At 54.2% G+C, this 14,566-nt stretch overlaps 1 protein-coding gene across 1 annotated transcript in view; it reads left to right on the top strand.

The window, feature by feature from the left end:
* The window catches only part of LOC147106569 (astacin-like metalloendopeptidase), a 512,506-nt gene that overhangs the window by 432,986 nt on the left and 64,954 nt on the right, over window positions 1-14,566 (top strand). Inside the window, exons 11-12 of the mRNA XM_086007520.1 lie at window positions 9,681-9,903; window positions 10,007-10,116. Coding sequence (XP_085863646.1) covers window positions 9,681-9,903; window positions 10,007-10,116 — 333 coding nt within the window. The remainder of the gene's footprint in view (window positions 1-9,680; window positions 9,904-10,006; window positions 10,117-14,566) is intronic.

The following is a 14,566-nucleotide window of genomic DNA, read 5'->3' as shown; positions in this document are numbered from 1 at the left end:
CACAATTCTGCACCCACTGAACACCCTACTGCAAACTGGAGTAACATGGAAATGGAGTGATGAGTGTAAGCGTGCCTTTCAGAAATGTAAATGCCTAATCACTCCAAAAGAAGTATTGGCCCACTACAATCCAACACTACCGATTCGGTTAGCATGTGATGCGTCTCCCTACGGCATCGGAGCGGTGCTGTCACATAAATTCCCTGATGGTTCAGAGAGGCCAATAGCCTTTGCGTCGCGCTCGTTAACCTCAGCCGAGCGTAACTATGCCCAGATTGACAGGGAGGCCCTCAGCCTGGTTTGGGGGGTGAAGAAGTTCAATCACTATCTGCACGGGCAGAAATTCACCCTACTGACTGATCATCAGCCCCTGGTCTCCATTTTTAACCCAAAGAAGGGCGTTCCGGTGATGACGGTGCAACGGCTGCAAAGATGGTCACTTTTTCTAGGGGCACATCAGTACGACATAGAGTACAAGGGTACGAAACAGCATGGAAACGCTGATGGGCTGTCGCGCCTACCGTTGCCTACGGTAGAGGAAGCACCTGCAGTGGACCCTGTTGAGATATTCCATGCGACCATAGTCGAATGTCTACCTGTTACAAACTCAAGTATAGAGAAGGAAACCCGAAATGACCCGACACTCTCTCAGGTCTATGATTTGATGGTGAAGGGATGGCCAGCACATGGCGACTCACTGTTGCCAGCATTCTCGCCAAGGAGAGAACAGCTGTCAGTGTGCCGGGGGACCTTGATGTGTGGATCCCGAGTGGTAATTCCACCCAAGTTGAGAGATAGAGTGCTCAATGAGCTTCATGAGGGTCATCTGGGAGGGGTGAAAATGAAGAGCCTAGCCAGGGCATTTGTGTGGTGGCCGGGAATCGATAAAGGAATCGAGGGTATGACCAAGAGATGCACAGGATGCCAGAAGGTCCAAAACGCACCACCACAGGCCCCGCTACATCCATGGGAGTGGCCCTCATCTCCATGGCAACGGGTACACATTGATTTTGCTGGTCCATTTATGGACTCAATGTTCCTAATTGCTGTGGACACCCATTCGAAATGGCCAGAGGTCATCACAATGTCCTCCACCACCACGAAGAAAACTATTGCAGTCCTACGGACCATCTTCGCCAGGAATGGCTTGCCAGAACAGATTTGCTCCAACAATGGGCCACAGTTTGTGTCAGAGGATTTCCGGAGGTTTCTGAGGAATAATGGGGTGAAGCATTACACATCTGCCCCATATCATCCAGCCACAAATGGATTGGCTGAGAGGTTCGTTCAGACCTTTAAAAAGGCCATAAAGGCAATGCATAATGACGACATACCACTACAACACAAGGTGGATAATTTCTTGTTTGCTTACCGGAATGCGACACATGCAGTCACCAACCAAGCTCCAGCCACAATGTTCTTCAACCGAAGGCTAAGATGTCGCCTGGATTTGCTCAAACCAAACATAAGACGAGATGTTGAGGATAAGCAATTCCAGCACATAAATGAGAAGCCAACCAGGAGCTTCAAGATAGGGCAACCAGTCTTGGCCCGCGACTACCGAACAGAAAAATGGCAGCCAGGAACGATATGCACACAGCAGGGACCACTAATGTACACAGTGGACGTTGGAGAGAGCATCATGAGATGCCATGCTGACCAGATTCTAGAGTCACAGGAACAAGCCAAACCCATACCACGAGCAGGTGCACCTGGTAATCAACCCGAAGTACAGATTGCGTCTACCTCAGAAGCAGTGGTATTGGAAGCTGAAGAACCAACCAATGACAATGAGCCAGAATCAACACCGCCGCAAGAACAGGATACTCGAGAAAGGCGCTATCCAGTCAGGATCAGGAAGCCTCCTCAAAGACTGAACTTATAAATGATTATTTCAGTTGATGTATATAGTACAGAGAAAATTGTAATTGTAATTAGTTATTATTTAGTTGTTAAATGAATGTTATGTACTGTTTATCTAAAAGGGGAGGAATTGTTGTGTATGTGCCTTTAAGAGAAGAACTGATTCTATACTGCAGTACCGGCAGTGACCACCCCTGTATATAAAGCCATAGCAGACTTCTGTATTTCAGTCTTAAGTTACCCTCTATTCAGTTTGCACAGCATTGCTGGCTGTGCAGCTGCAAGCACGAGCAGAGGGAGCAGCCAGACTTTGGAGAGTGGACTAAAGTGGTGGTCCCCTGACCAGGCAGAGGAGGAGAACGCTGGACCACCACCACCACCTCCACCTCCACCATCATCAAAGCAGCTGGGGTGCCTGGAGAGAGAGGACAGAGGAGGAGAAGGAGAAAGGAGGCCTGCAATAACATCAACCAGGGGAGAGGCCTTCCTATCACTGCCTCCCCAAATTGGCCTCCACTTCAGGAGGAGAGAGGGGGGAGAAACCACTATCAACCAACACCAACTGTTCGGAAGGAGGGAGGAATATCATCTTCAAAAATATCTACAGGTGGGTGTTATTTGGGGCACTCTCCCAAAGACTTTGTATTTTAGGTGGGGGGAGAAAAGAAGAAACAAGGCCGGAACATCAAGGGGTGGCTGTGTGTGTGTGTGTGGTTCTTGTTAGAAACTAGGCCACACACACCACTAATTAAGCATCCCTTCTATTGCCTGACCTGGGCCAGCTGGAGCTGCCTAGGTTAAGTGGTTAATTCCATTAATTACATCATTAAGACCTGGTGCAGGACTGAGCCTGGGCATCTCCAGCTTCCCAGGTGAAGACATCTTCTCCCCCTGCCAGAAGAACACCACTGTCAGAGACTTTAAATTTCCATCAGGAGAGTGCACCCCTGCCAACACCCACCCACCCGCCATCCTGAGTGGCGACCCTGCCTTTGCGACTTCCCTCCTTCCCACCCCCCCTCTCTCTCTCTCTCTTTGTCTCTCTCTGCCTCTTTTTCTAAGGCACCTCTGTTTACTTTATTAATTAATTGCCTATTGAACAGAGGGGAGAAGGCCCCTCTCCCAATCTCAGGCAATAAGGGGAGAGGTGTGCCTTCATTTTAAACAGCTCCCTCTGCTCAGTAGAGAACCAAAAAAAAATATACCTGAGGCCATTTCCATCTTCAGGCCTGTGACTTGGGGTGAGTGTAGCCCTTTATAATACCGCCCCAGAATGGCGACTGCATCTTCGCCGGTGACGGGGCCAGCCAAGACGTATGCGGGAGTGGCAGCCACAGCCACAGCTGCTCCCGCTGCTTCTGCTGCCCCGTCACCTTTTAGGCTGATGACAAAAAAGCTTGGGGTGAAGAGCTACACTCACCCCACGATGACTATTGAGGCCTGCGTTAAAGCCATGGCTGGGGTTGTCGGCCCCTCAGCCATTGTAGCGGCCTCAAAAATGTATGGGAAGGCTGTGTTCTTCCTGGGGTCGGAGCGGGCGGTGTCCCTGGCTGTCACCAAGGGGCTCACCGTGGGCGGGACCTTCCTGCCGGTGGACCCCCTCGAGGCCACCGCGCAGAGGGTGGTTATTTCGAACGTCCCGCCCTATGTTCCTGGTGAGCTCCTCCTTCCCCATCTACGTCAACTTGGGGAGGTAAGGTCGGGGATCACACCCATCCCGCTCGGCTTCCGGGAGGCCAGCCATCGCCACGTCTTCTCCTTCCGGCGCCAGCTGTTCATCCAGCTGGCGCGGGAGGAGGACACTGACGGGGCATTCGTCGTCCACCATGAGGGGACCGCCTATCGCGTCTTCTGGACGTCGGACGGTGTGCAGTGCCACGCCTGCAAGGAGGTGGGGCACATCCGGAAAAACTGCCCCGCCTCCAAGGCCGCCGGATCATCTCGTGCGGCCGAGGCTGGCGCCGCCGATGCTCCTCCCACCGGATCTGCCCGCGCGTCGGGAACGTCTGATGCGCGGTCGACGTCGGGGGCCGATGCCACCAAGGCCTCCGGCGGGGGGGAGGGAGCGTGTCCGGCCGGAAAGAAGGCGCGGCGGAAAAATAAACACCTTAGGGCGGGTCCCCCCCGTGGATGGCCAGCCCTTGCCCCTTAAGCCCCTTACACCCGCGCTCCTCGCGGAGTTAATCGAGGCAGACGCGAGCGGGAGGGCCTCGTGCCCAAGCCTGTGGCCGCAACCGCCGCAGCGGTAACGCCGATACCTGCGGCCGGGCTTGGGCCCGAGGAACCCGACAAACCTGCTCCACCGGAGGGAGCTGAGGAGGAGGCCTTTGCAGACATGGAGGTCTCCCTCGCTCCCTCCGTGCTAAAAAGAAGGCGCGACCCCCTGGAAGAGGAGGAGGACCGGGAGGAGGAAGGTCCCTCCGAGCAGGGGGAGTCGTCGCCCGCCGCGGGTGCTGCGCCCCCCCTCCCCCGCTGTCGTCATCACCAGCGATCGGCAGGGGTCGCCTGTCCCTCGGGAGGCTGAGGCAGATGTGTCTGTCTGGCGCGTGCCTCCCGGCGATGGGGACGAGACCCTGCCCGTGGGGGGGGTCACGGAACCACCCGCGGCGGTAATTGAAATTGACCTATCGGTGCCATTACCCCTCGCCGGGTCGGGCGGCCTGGGGTCTGGGTCGGGCGAGCTCGAGGATATTGAGCTCACCCATTGCGACCCGGACATCTCCCAGGGGATGCTCGTCCTGGTAGAGCTTTTAATTCAAAACCCCCCATCCGCTGGGTCGGAGGTTGGTGGTGGGGAGGAGGATGGCCCCCTGGCTGCGTCTCTGGTGCCGGACGTACTGGAGGAGCTGGGAATTGTTCTCTCCCCGGTTTCTCCGGTCATTCCAGCGTCTGAGGCGGAGGGGGGCTCTGAACCGCCGCCGTCTTCTGGCCTAGCACCCCTAGAGAAGCCCAGGGAGAAATCCTCTGCCGCCGATCCTGGGGGTGGGATCCGGGCGGAGGCGGAGCTGGCTGGCGCGGCCGAGCCGTTCGCTTCGCACTGCGCGGCGGATGGGTCGGCCGCTGGTGATGACCCCCTGGAGGAGGATGGGGACTCGGTGATGGGCACGGAGGACGATTAGGACTCCAGCGCCGACGAGGCGATGGATGACCTCGTGCCCCTTGCCGAGTCTCCCCTCATTCCCGTAAGGGAACTCCGGGATTTTATGGCCACATGCCTGGGTCAGCGCAATAAGGTCCGGCTGGCCCTCGACAGGTGGTCGGAGCTGGCGCTGCTCATCGATTCCGTCCACGCCGCCGTTAAGATCATGGGCGCGGACGAGGGTGTGAACCCGCTTGAGCTGCGTCGGCTCACAACGTTTCTCACTGGGCTGCTGAGGAAGTGGCGGCTGACCAGCGGCTGCGCTTCCTCCCCCCGTTAGGTGTAGGTAGAGGTTGCACTATGCTTCTGACATGAAGATAACCATAGCCAGCCTCAACATCAACGGCAGCAGGGAGGCGCGCCGCAGATTCAATAACTTCTCGGTCCTTCGGGACGGGAAGTATGCGGTGTGCTTCCTGCAAGAAACCCACACCGTTCCGGGAGACGAAGCCACGTGGCTCCTGGAGTGGCAAGGAGGGGTCAGCATGAGTCACCTCTCCAACAATTCCAGCGGGGTGGCTATCTTGCTGGCCCCGCATTTTCAGCCGGAAATCTTGGGGGTCAAGGAGCACGTGCCGGGCCGCTTGCTCCAGGTCACTGTTCGCCTGGGGGGCGTGCCGCTCCATCTAGTGAACGTGTACGCCCCTCAGACCAGTGCGCAGCAAGTGCGCTTCTTCGAAGAAGTGTCCGCTCTCTTGGGCTCCATCGACGTGGGCGAGTGCGTCATCCTCGGGGGGGGGATTTTAACTGCACCCTCGAGGCGAGGGACCGTTCGGGTCCCCCGCGAAGCCCGGCGGCGATGGAGAAGTTGAGGGACCTGCTTGGGTCCTTCGACTTGGTGGACGCCTGGCGAAATCTCCACCCCGACTCCAGCACCTTCACTAGCGTGAGGTCTGGGGGAGGAAGGTCCAGAATCGACCGCCTCTACATTTCCCGGGCGTACGTCTCCTGCGCTCCGGCAGCTTCCATGCGGCCGGTGCCGTGCACGGACCACCACCTGGTGTGGGCGGAGCTCGCTCCGCTGCACGCACGGGGGGGGGTCCGTGTACTGGCATTTTAACAACCTGCTGCTGGAGGACGCACGGTTCCGGGATTCGTTTCGTCAATTCTGGGCCGACTGGAGAAGGAAGCAGGGGGGCTTCCCCTCCTTGAGGCTATGGTGGGATGTGGGCAAGGCTCACATCCGTCTCTTCTGTCAGGAGTACGCGAAGGGGTCGACCAAGAGGCGGGAGGCCCGGGTCGGGCGGTTGGAGAAGGAGGTGCTCGACCTGGAGTCCCGTCTCGGTCAGGTCGTCGAGGACCCGGCCCTGCGGAAGGTGTACGAAGAGAAGAAGGGCGCGCTGAAGGACCTGCAGCTCGTCGGGTCCCGAGGCGCGTACGTGAGGTCGCGGATCCAGCTCCTGCGGGACCTGGACCGCGGCTCCCCCTTCTACTCGCTGGAAAAAAGACGGGGGGTCCGTAAGCAGCTCTTGGGGCTGCTGGCCGACGACGGATCTCTGGTCTCGGATCCGGAGGGAATCAGCGCGGAGACCCGCACCTATTACGGGTCTCTGTTCTCTCCGGATCCGTCCAGCGAGGATGCGCGCAGAGTTTTGTGGGAGGACCTGCCGAAGGTCGGCCCGGAGGGCGCCGAAAAATTGGACGCTCCGCTAAGCCTGGCGGAGCTGACCGGCGCCCTCCGCCAGCTCTCTAGGGGAAAGTCCCCGGGGCTGGACGGACTGACCATGGAGTTCCACAGGGCGTTCTGGGACGTCTTGGGGGGCGACAACGCGCGGGTCCTGGGGGAAAGTTTGGCGACCGGGGAGATGCCCCTCTCTTGGCGTAGGGCGGTCATTGTCCTGCTGCCTAAGGAGGCGGAGATCGCCCTTCTTAAGAACTGGCGCCCGGTCTCCCTCCTCAGCACGGACTATAAAATCTTTGCCAGGGCCATGTCTGCTCGCCTTGGCACCGTGCTGGCCCACATGATCCACCCCGACCAGTCCTACACGGTCCCGGGCCGGACCATCCACGATAACATCCATCTGGTCCGGGACCTGGTCCACCACTCCCAGAGGGCTGGTCTGTCGGTCGCCTTCCTTTCCCTGGATCAGGAGAAGGCGTTCGACAGGGTGGATCACGAGTATCTCTTCGGGACTCTGCGCGCATTCGGGTTCGGGACGCATTTCGTCGCCCGGATCCGACTTCTGTACGCCACCGCGGAGTGTCTGATTAAAGTTAACGGGTCCTTGACGGCGCCCCTTCGCTTCGGGAAGGGGGTGCGTCAGGGATGCCCCATGTCCGGTCAGTTATATGCCATTTGCGTGGAGCCTTTCCTGCGCCTCTTGCGGAAGAGGTTGACGGGACTGGCTCTGCAAGGGCCGGGCATGGAGGTGGTCCTCTCGGCTTACGCCGATGACGTGCTCCTCACGGTCACGGATCCCGCTGACTTGCGGAGGATGCGGGAATGCCAGCAGATTTACTCGGACGCATCCTCCGCCAAGATCAACTGGGAGAAATGTTCCGGACTCCTGGTGGGTCAGTGGCGGGTGGACTCCCTGCCGGAGGAGTTCAGGCCTTTCGCCTGGAGCACCACACACCTCCTCTATTTGGGAGTCTACCTTAGCCCTGCCGAGGACGCCTGGCCAGCGAACTGGCAAGAGCTGGAGGCCAAAGTCACCGCTCGCCTAGGACGCTGGACAGGACTGCTCCGAGTGTTATCCTACAGGGGTCGAGCGCTGGTCATAAACCAGCTGGTGGCCGCCATGTTGTGGTACCGGTTGGTCACTTTGATCCCTCCCCCTGCGTTTGTCGCCAAGATTCAGAAGAAGCTCATCGACTTCTTCTGGGACAAAAGGAAGCACTGGGTCTCTGCCGCAGTTCTGTGTCTCCCGCTTAGGGAGGGCGGTCAGGCGCTGGTGTGCCTTCGCACCCAGGCTGCGACTTTCCGTCTTCAGACGCTGCAGAGATACCTGTACGTCGAGAATCCTCCGAGATGGTGTGCGCTGGCGACGTTTTTCTTCCGCCAGCTGCACGGCCTCAATTACGACACGCAGCTCCTGTTTGCGAAAGTGGGCAGCAGGCGTGCCGGCCTGCGGGAGCTGCCTGTCTTCTACCAGGAACTACTATGGGTTTGGAACTACGTCGCTTCCAGGCGGAGCTCTCCCCCGTCAGGAGCGGCGGCTCTCCTTCGGGAGCCGCTGCTCAGGAATCCGCACCTCCACGAACACGGGTTCGGGCGGCTGGCGGAGGGTAGGGCTGTGGCTGGCAAGGTGACCAGAGTCGGGGACCTGCTCGATGGCGGAGGAGCGGGCTGGATGGCGCCGGAGGAGCTGGCGCGGCGCCTGTCCTGGGCCAACGTCCGGCTCGCGGTCGAAACCATCGAATCGGTAAAAGCGGCACTGGGCCCCGACTCCACTAGGTGTATCGAGGCGGCTCAAGCACGTGGGGCGATCCCGTCCGAGCTTACCCCCGTTCGGACGGAATTCCTCATCGGCGCCCGGCCCCGAAACTCCCCTCGGGAACCGGCGCCTCACAACTTGAGCCGTCTCGAGGAAATACCCTCCGTGCCTTTTCATTCCGCGCGGAGGGGATTCCTGTACGGGCTGCTCCTGCACACTCTCCACTTTGCCATCTTCATCTACCGTCCGGACACGCCTTGGCGTGGCGTCTTGCCGACCGGCGGTGGCGGAGGTCCCCAATGGAGGGCTCTCTATGCGGGAGTCCTCCCTTGTTCCATCGGGGACTTGGCCTGGAGGGTGTTGCACGGAGCGGTCCCGTGCAATAAGGTTTTAAGTAGGTTCACGGACTCCCAGGCCGCCTGCATTTTTTGCGGCCTGGAGGAGTCCGTGTTTCACGTTTATATGGATTGTGAGAGGTTGCAGCCCCTCTTTCACTACTTGAAGGGGCTGCTCCTCGATTTTTGGTTGCACTTCAGTCCCACGCTCTTGATCTACGGTCACCCAGTGCGGAGGGGAGCGGACAGGTTGGAGGACCTCCTTGTGGGCCTGCTCCTGGGCCTGGCTAAAAGAGCCATCAATTGGTCCAGGCAGCGGGCGGTCGAGGGGGTCGTCCAGCCGGATTGCCTGCCTCTCTTCCGCGGCCATGTTCGCGCCCGGGTGGCCCTGGAGATGGAGCACGCGGTGTCCGCCGGTGCGCTTGAGTATTTCCGCGACCGGTGGGCGCCGCGGGGACTGGAGTGCATCATCAACACGGAAAACCAAATTTTAATTTGATTTGTTAAGCTTTAGTTGAACTTTTGTTTATTTACAGTTGAATTGGGTTTTTTTTTGGGTCCAAATAAAAGAGTACCCTCTGTTCAAGTAAATACCTGTTATTATTGTTCTCCTGCAGTCCGTGTATTATTAAGGCGCGGACACTACAACTGCAACAGATTATCTGGTCATTATCACATTGCTGTTTGTGGGAGCTTGCTGTGCACAAATTGGCTGCCGTGTTTCCTACATTACAACAGTGACTACACTTCAAAAGTACTTCATTGGCTGTAAAGAGCTTTGGGAATTCCTGAGGTTGTGAAAGGTGCTATATAAATGCAAGTCTTTCTTTTTATACTGAAACAGCACCCTTGTTTCATATGTTGTACAAAAGACTGTTATGCTTCTGTGAAATGTGCCACTGTGTGCAAATATTGCTCCCTGCTGAAATTGTTGATTTTGCTTACGTGATCTCATTATTTTCATAGATTCTCTTGGAATTTTCTTCATTTAAGATACAAGAATTTGCTGCGTGCATCGGTGATTATTTAACAATTTATGATGGTGCCAATAATCTTGCACGAATCCTTGATGGACCAACTTGTGGTGCAGAGAATCCAGCTGTGATATCAACGAAAAATGAATTACTCATTACATTCACCTCCAGCCAGAGATTACCAGCAACTGGTTTCACTGCCAAATATAGACTCAGTAATATTCTTAAAATGATCAGTCTTGTGTTCTCAATTATAAATGTATTTGTGTACCTCTATACGTTTTAACATATTACTTTATACTGTCTTTTATTTTCTAGTTACATGTGGGCATATGCTGAAGACCATGAAGGGACAATTTGACAGAATGTTTGAACACTCCTTCAACACACACTGTTTTTGGGTCCTGCTAATCAAAAGAAAGTATCAGGTCTGAAAGTAGTATCGGGAAAAATTTGCTAGCAAAGAACTCTAACTCTCAACTGCAGGTGGGTTGGGGTCGGGTGAGATGTAAAATTTTTAAAATCTCAAACCCGACCCCAACCCGCCTTCAACCCACCCACTTCCAGGTTTAATGGAGGCCGGACAGGAGGTGGGCACCCAATCGTTCCCAGGAGGCGGGTTAGCCACTTAAATATTATAATGAGGCTGGGAGCCTCACATTTAATCTGTTTTACAGTATTAACCCTGGCCGGCCGGATTTCCCAGACCTCGTGAAACCCGGCAGCTCAAGGGAGGCAAGGACAGTTTTGGGAAAATGTAAGTGTCTTTACAGCACTGCTTGTGAGCCAGGAGGAGCAGGAGTGATTCCCCCGGCCACCCAAGCTTACCTTCTTCCTGGCCATCGGATTCTCCCCCGCCATCGGACCCCATCCCCCTCTCACCATTGGACCACCCCCCCCCATCCAAAGATCCCGCCCCCCAGGACCGGTGATCAGATCCCACTCCCGCCCTGGATCGTGGATCAGAGCCCCCGGGGATGGGGATCAGACAACCCCTCCCCAAGGTCGGGGATTGGAGCACCCCCCACACTCCCACTAAAGCAGCAGCAGGTTCCTTATTTGCTCCTGCTCCAGGGATCTAAGCCTGTCAATCCCGCTGACTTCCGGACGGGGATGCTGCAGAAAAAAAACGACGCACGCTGTGGAGTTAAAACACCACAGTATGCAGGGACTACCCCCCACCAATTCCCCCCACTTCCTGCAACCCACCCTTCCCCCTGCTTACATGCCACTGTCAATATCAGGGCCTACATGTTTCTTAAATATGGGGGAGGGTGAATTTTAACCCGGGCCACCTTTCTGGCAGGAAACCGCTCTGGCAAGTTAATTTTCCACCCGACAGTGACAGCAGGAGACCTTTGGCAATTTTGAACACCGGCCTCATTTAAATGTCGCTGGACCTGAACAGAATTAGCAGAGCCAGCTTCCAGGTAAATGGTGGGGAGAAGGCTCCAGAAGGGTCTCCCACTCCTGCCCCTCCTTGTCCAACAAAGAAATGTTTCTGACTTACATTTTATGCCTCTTCTTCCTTACTGACAGCTGCTGACATGCTTTCACCTGCTCAGTCATGTGTAAAGCTGCAGTCAGGGTCCTATTGACATATTAGAACCCGGTTTGCATAAAGTTTTAAGACTCTGCTTGCTCTAGGCGGGCACCTCAGCCACCTGCAGAACCCTGCAGGTTAAGGTCACAGGTGCAGGTGAGTTCTGAATGGGTAGCTTAACTGCTCAGTTTCAACTGTCCTCCTGCCTGGTTTCCATGGGGCAGGTAGAGTTAAAATAGACCCCAACAAGATCGTGTTTTCTGACTGAAGGAGCATTTGAAGCTGACTTCAGTAGAAATTCAAAGACAGAATCAAATTGATTAGAATTAAGGAACAATTTCAAAGATAGGTTAGAATTAAGGAATAATAGCGGAGCTATTACAAGATGTATGCTATAGGCCACCAATTAGTGCGAAGGAGATAGAGGAGCAAATTTGCAGGAAAATTGCAGAAAGATGCAAGAACTTTAGAGTAGTGATAATGGGGAATTTCAATTATCCTAATATAGACTGGGAATATAACAAGTGTAAAGGGCAAAGAGGGTGAGGAATTCCTGAAATGTGTAAAAGAGAACTTTTTTGATCAGTATGTTTCCAGCCAAACGAGGAAGGAAGCTGCACTAGATCTAGTTCTGGGGAATGAAATGAGGCAAGTGAAGCATGTTTCAGTGGGGGAGCATTTGCAAATCCGTGATTACAATATCATTAGGTTTAGAGTAGTTATGGAAAAGGATAAGGAAAAATCAAATGTGAAAATACTCAACTGGAGGAGGGCTAATTTCAGTGAGTCGGAAATGGATCTGGCCCAGGTTGATTGGGATCAAAGATTGGCAGATAAAACAGTAAATGAGCAATGAGAGGACTTCAAAGAGGAGGTAGTTTGGGTACAGACTAGACACATTCTCACAATGGGGAAAGGAAGGCTAGAAGCTAGAGCTCCCTGGATGACTAAAGATATAGGGGGAAAAATTCGCTATCGCCTCGTTTGGGGCGCAATTATTGGCCGGGCGCAAAGTTTAGTGCCTGGCGCTAATTATCGCCTCCGACTGCAAACTTGGCCTTTTTCGCCCCTGGAGCTGATTTGAGTGCTAAATCAGGCACTACACACCTCTCTTAAGGCGCCAATGCCAAGGAGCGAGGCGCTACCTCAGAGCGCTGGCGAAGCTCAGGTGATGTCAGTTAGCAATGGAACACAGACACACTGGCGCCGGCCAGTTCTTAAAGGGGAGGGTTGATCTTGCTCTCCAGCCACACCCTGCTCATTGCAGGCTTGAATCTCGGCCTGGAGAGACCTGTATATCAATTCTGCTAGAAGGAACAATGGAGAGGCCCAGGGAAAGAGCTCAGAGTGCAGCCCCCCACAGTCTCTTCTAAATTGATGCAAGGAAGGTCAAATCAAAATGAACCTGCAAAGTGCTGCTAAGTACCCAAAACTCCTTCACACAGCATTGAATCTCTCCAGAAGTCTCTCTCTCTCAGAATGTCGGTGACAAAAAATGGCAGGAAGCGGCCGTCTTTAAATAGCGCTCCTCCAGTCCCTTCCCGACTGCAAAACGTTCCCCTCTACCTGTCGTTGCTAGTGGCAGGCGGAAAGGCAGGAGGCACCACTCAATATCCGGTCCGAGGCGCTACCGGGGTGTTGCACGCTCGGCTGACGTCACGATCTGCTCTGCCGCAAAATGTCTGGTCAATTTCACAAGCGGCGCAAACATCGCCGCGCCTGGTTGCTGGTTGCTTTGCACTCCGTTAGTGCCCTCAACCAAATTTTTCCCCCCTAGAGATTACAATGAAACAGGAAAAGGAGGCTTATGCTAAATGTTAGATTCATAATTCAGGAGAGAACCAAGCTGAATATGAAAAGTACAGGGGAGAACTGAAAAAATGAATAAGAGTAGCAGACTTCAGTAGGACATAGACAGACTGGTGAAATGGGCAGTCACATGGCAGATGCAATTTAATGCAGTTAAGTGTGAAGTGTTACAAATTGGGAGGAACAAAATGGAGAGGCAGTATAATCTAAATGGTATTATTTTAAGTGGATACAAGAGCAGATTGACCTGGGGGTGCATATTCACAAATCTTTGAAGGTGGCAGAGCAAGTTGATAAGGCGGTTAAGAGAGCGTATGTGTTACTTTCTTTGTAAATAGGTGCATTGAATACAAAAACAAGGAAATCATGCTAAATCTTTACAGAGGGGGTTCACCAGGATTATACCAGGGATGAGGGACTTCAGTTATGTGGAGGGATTGCAGAAGCTGGGATTGTTCTCCTTAGAGCAGTGAAGATTAGGGGGAGACCTAATAGAATCATAGAATGGTTACAGCACAGAAGGAGGCCATTCAGCCCGTCGAGCCCATGCCAGCTCTCTGCAACAGCACTTCAGCAAGTCGCACTCCCCTGCCCCTTTTCCGTAGGTTTTCCAAATTTTATGGGGTTTTGATAGAGCAAGTAGGGAGAAACTGTTTCCTCTGGTAAGTGGATCGATAACTAGAAGACATAGATTTAAAATAATTGGCAAAAGAACTAGATGAGAAATGAGGAGAAATTGTTTCACACACAGTGTTGTTAAGATCTGGATACAGCACTGGGTCCTAAGCACGCCGGGTTAACCACCTGACAGTGGTGACATCTGCAGCTCTTAAAGGGACACACATCAGTCAGGTAAATTTGAATTTAAGGGTTTGGACTGTATTTTTTATTTTATTGAAGTGTTGGCTTGCTGCAATAGATGTGAAAAGTTTTTTAAGTGTGCAGAGTGTTGCTGGATGCTTGCAAGGGCTCGGAAGGCCTTAGAGAAGACAGAACATGCTGCAAATACTCAGCAAGTCACAACATCCGTGGAGAGAAAAACAGAGTTTACGTCTCAGGTCAACATGCTGCCTGACCAACTGAGTATATCCAGCATTTTATGCTGAAATTTCACATTTACAGCATCTTCTTGCAGAGGGAAGAGGGAGACGCAAAAGAGGAAGATGCAGAAGAGGAGGAAGCTGAAGAGGAGGTATCAGACGGAAGGATGCATCCCAACCAGCCCCTTTGTGGCTGGGATATCCGGGATGGAATCATCTACCTGCGGTCTCACTGGATGGGCAGGCTGCCTCTTCTTGGGTGTGTGAAATGAGGAAGGTACAAGGGTGGAGTTGTGCTGATGGGAGGGCGGAATAGCAAGCGGAGCATGCCAGAATGAAGATAACGTACGAGGATACCCACATCTTGTATCCTTTCAGCCCCACCGCTGGCCAAGGGCTCAGCCATGCCCCTGCCAAGAGTGGCCAGCACCGTCTTCTCCAAGGGGGTGAGGTGAGTCTAGGAATGGGAGATGTGCCTCATCATTG

The sequence above is a fragment of the Somniosus microcephalus genome, chromosome 15 (assembly GCF_052327205.1).
Source record: "Somniosus microcephalus isolate GS21.2 chromosome 15, FLI_Smic_1.0, whole genome shotgun sequence".
NCBI classification, from domain to species: Eukaryota; Metazoa; Chordata; class Chondrichthyes; order Squaliformes; family Somniosidae; genus Somniosus; species Somniosus microcephalus.
The sequence above is the reverse complement of the archived record's forward strand: the minus strand, read 5'-3'. Positions and strand labels throughout refer to the sequence as shown.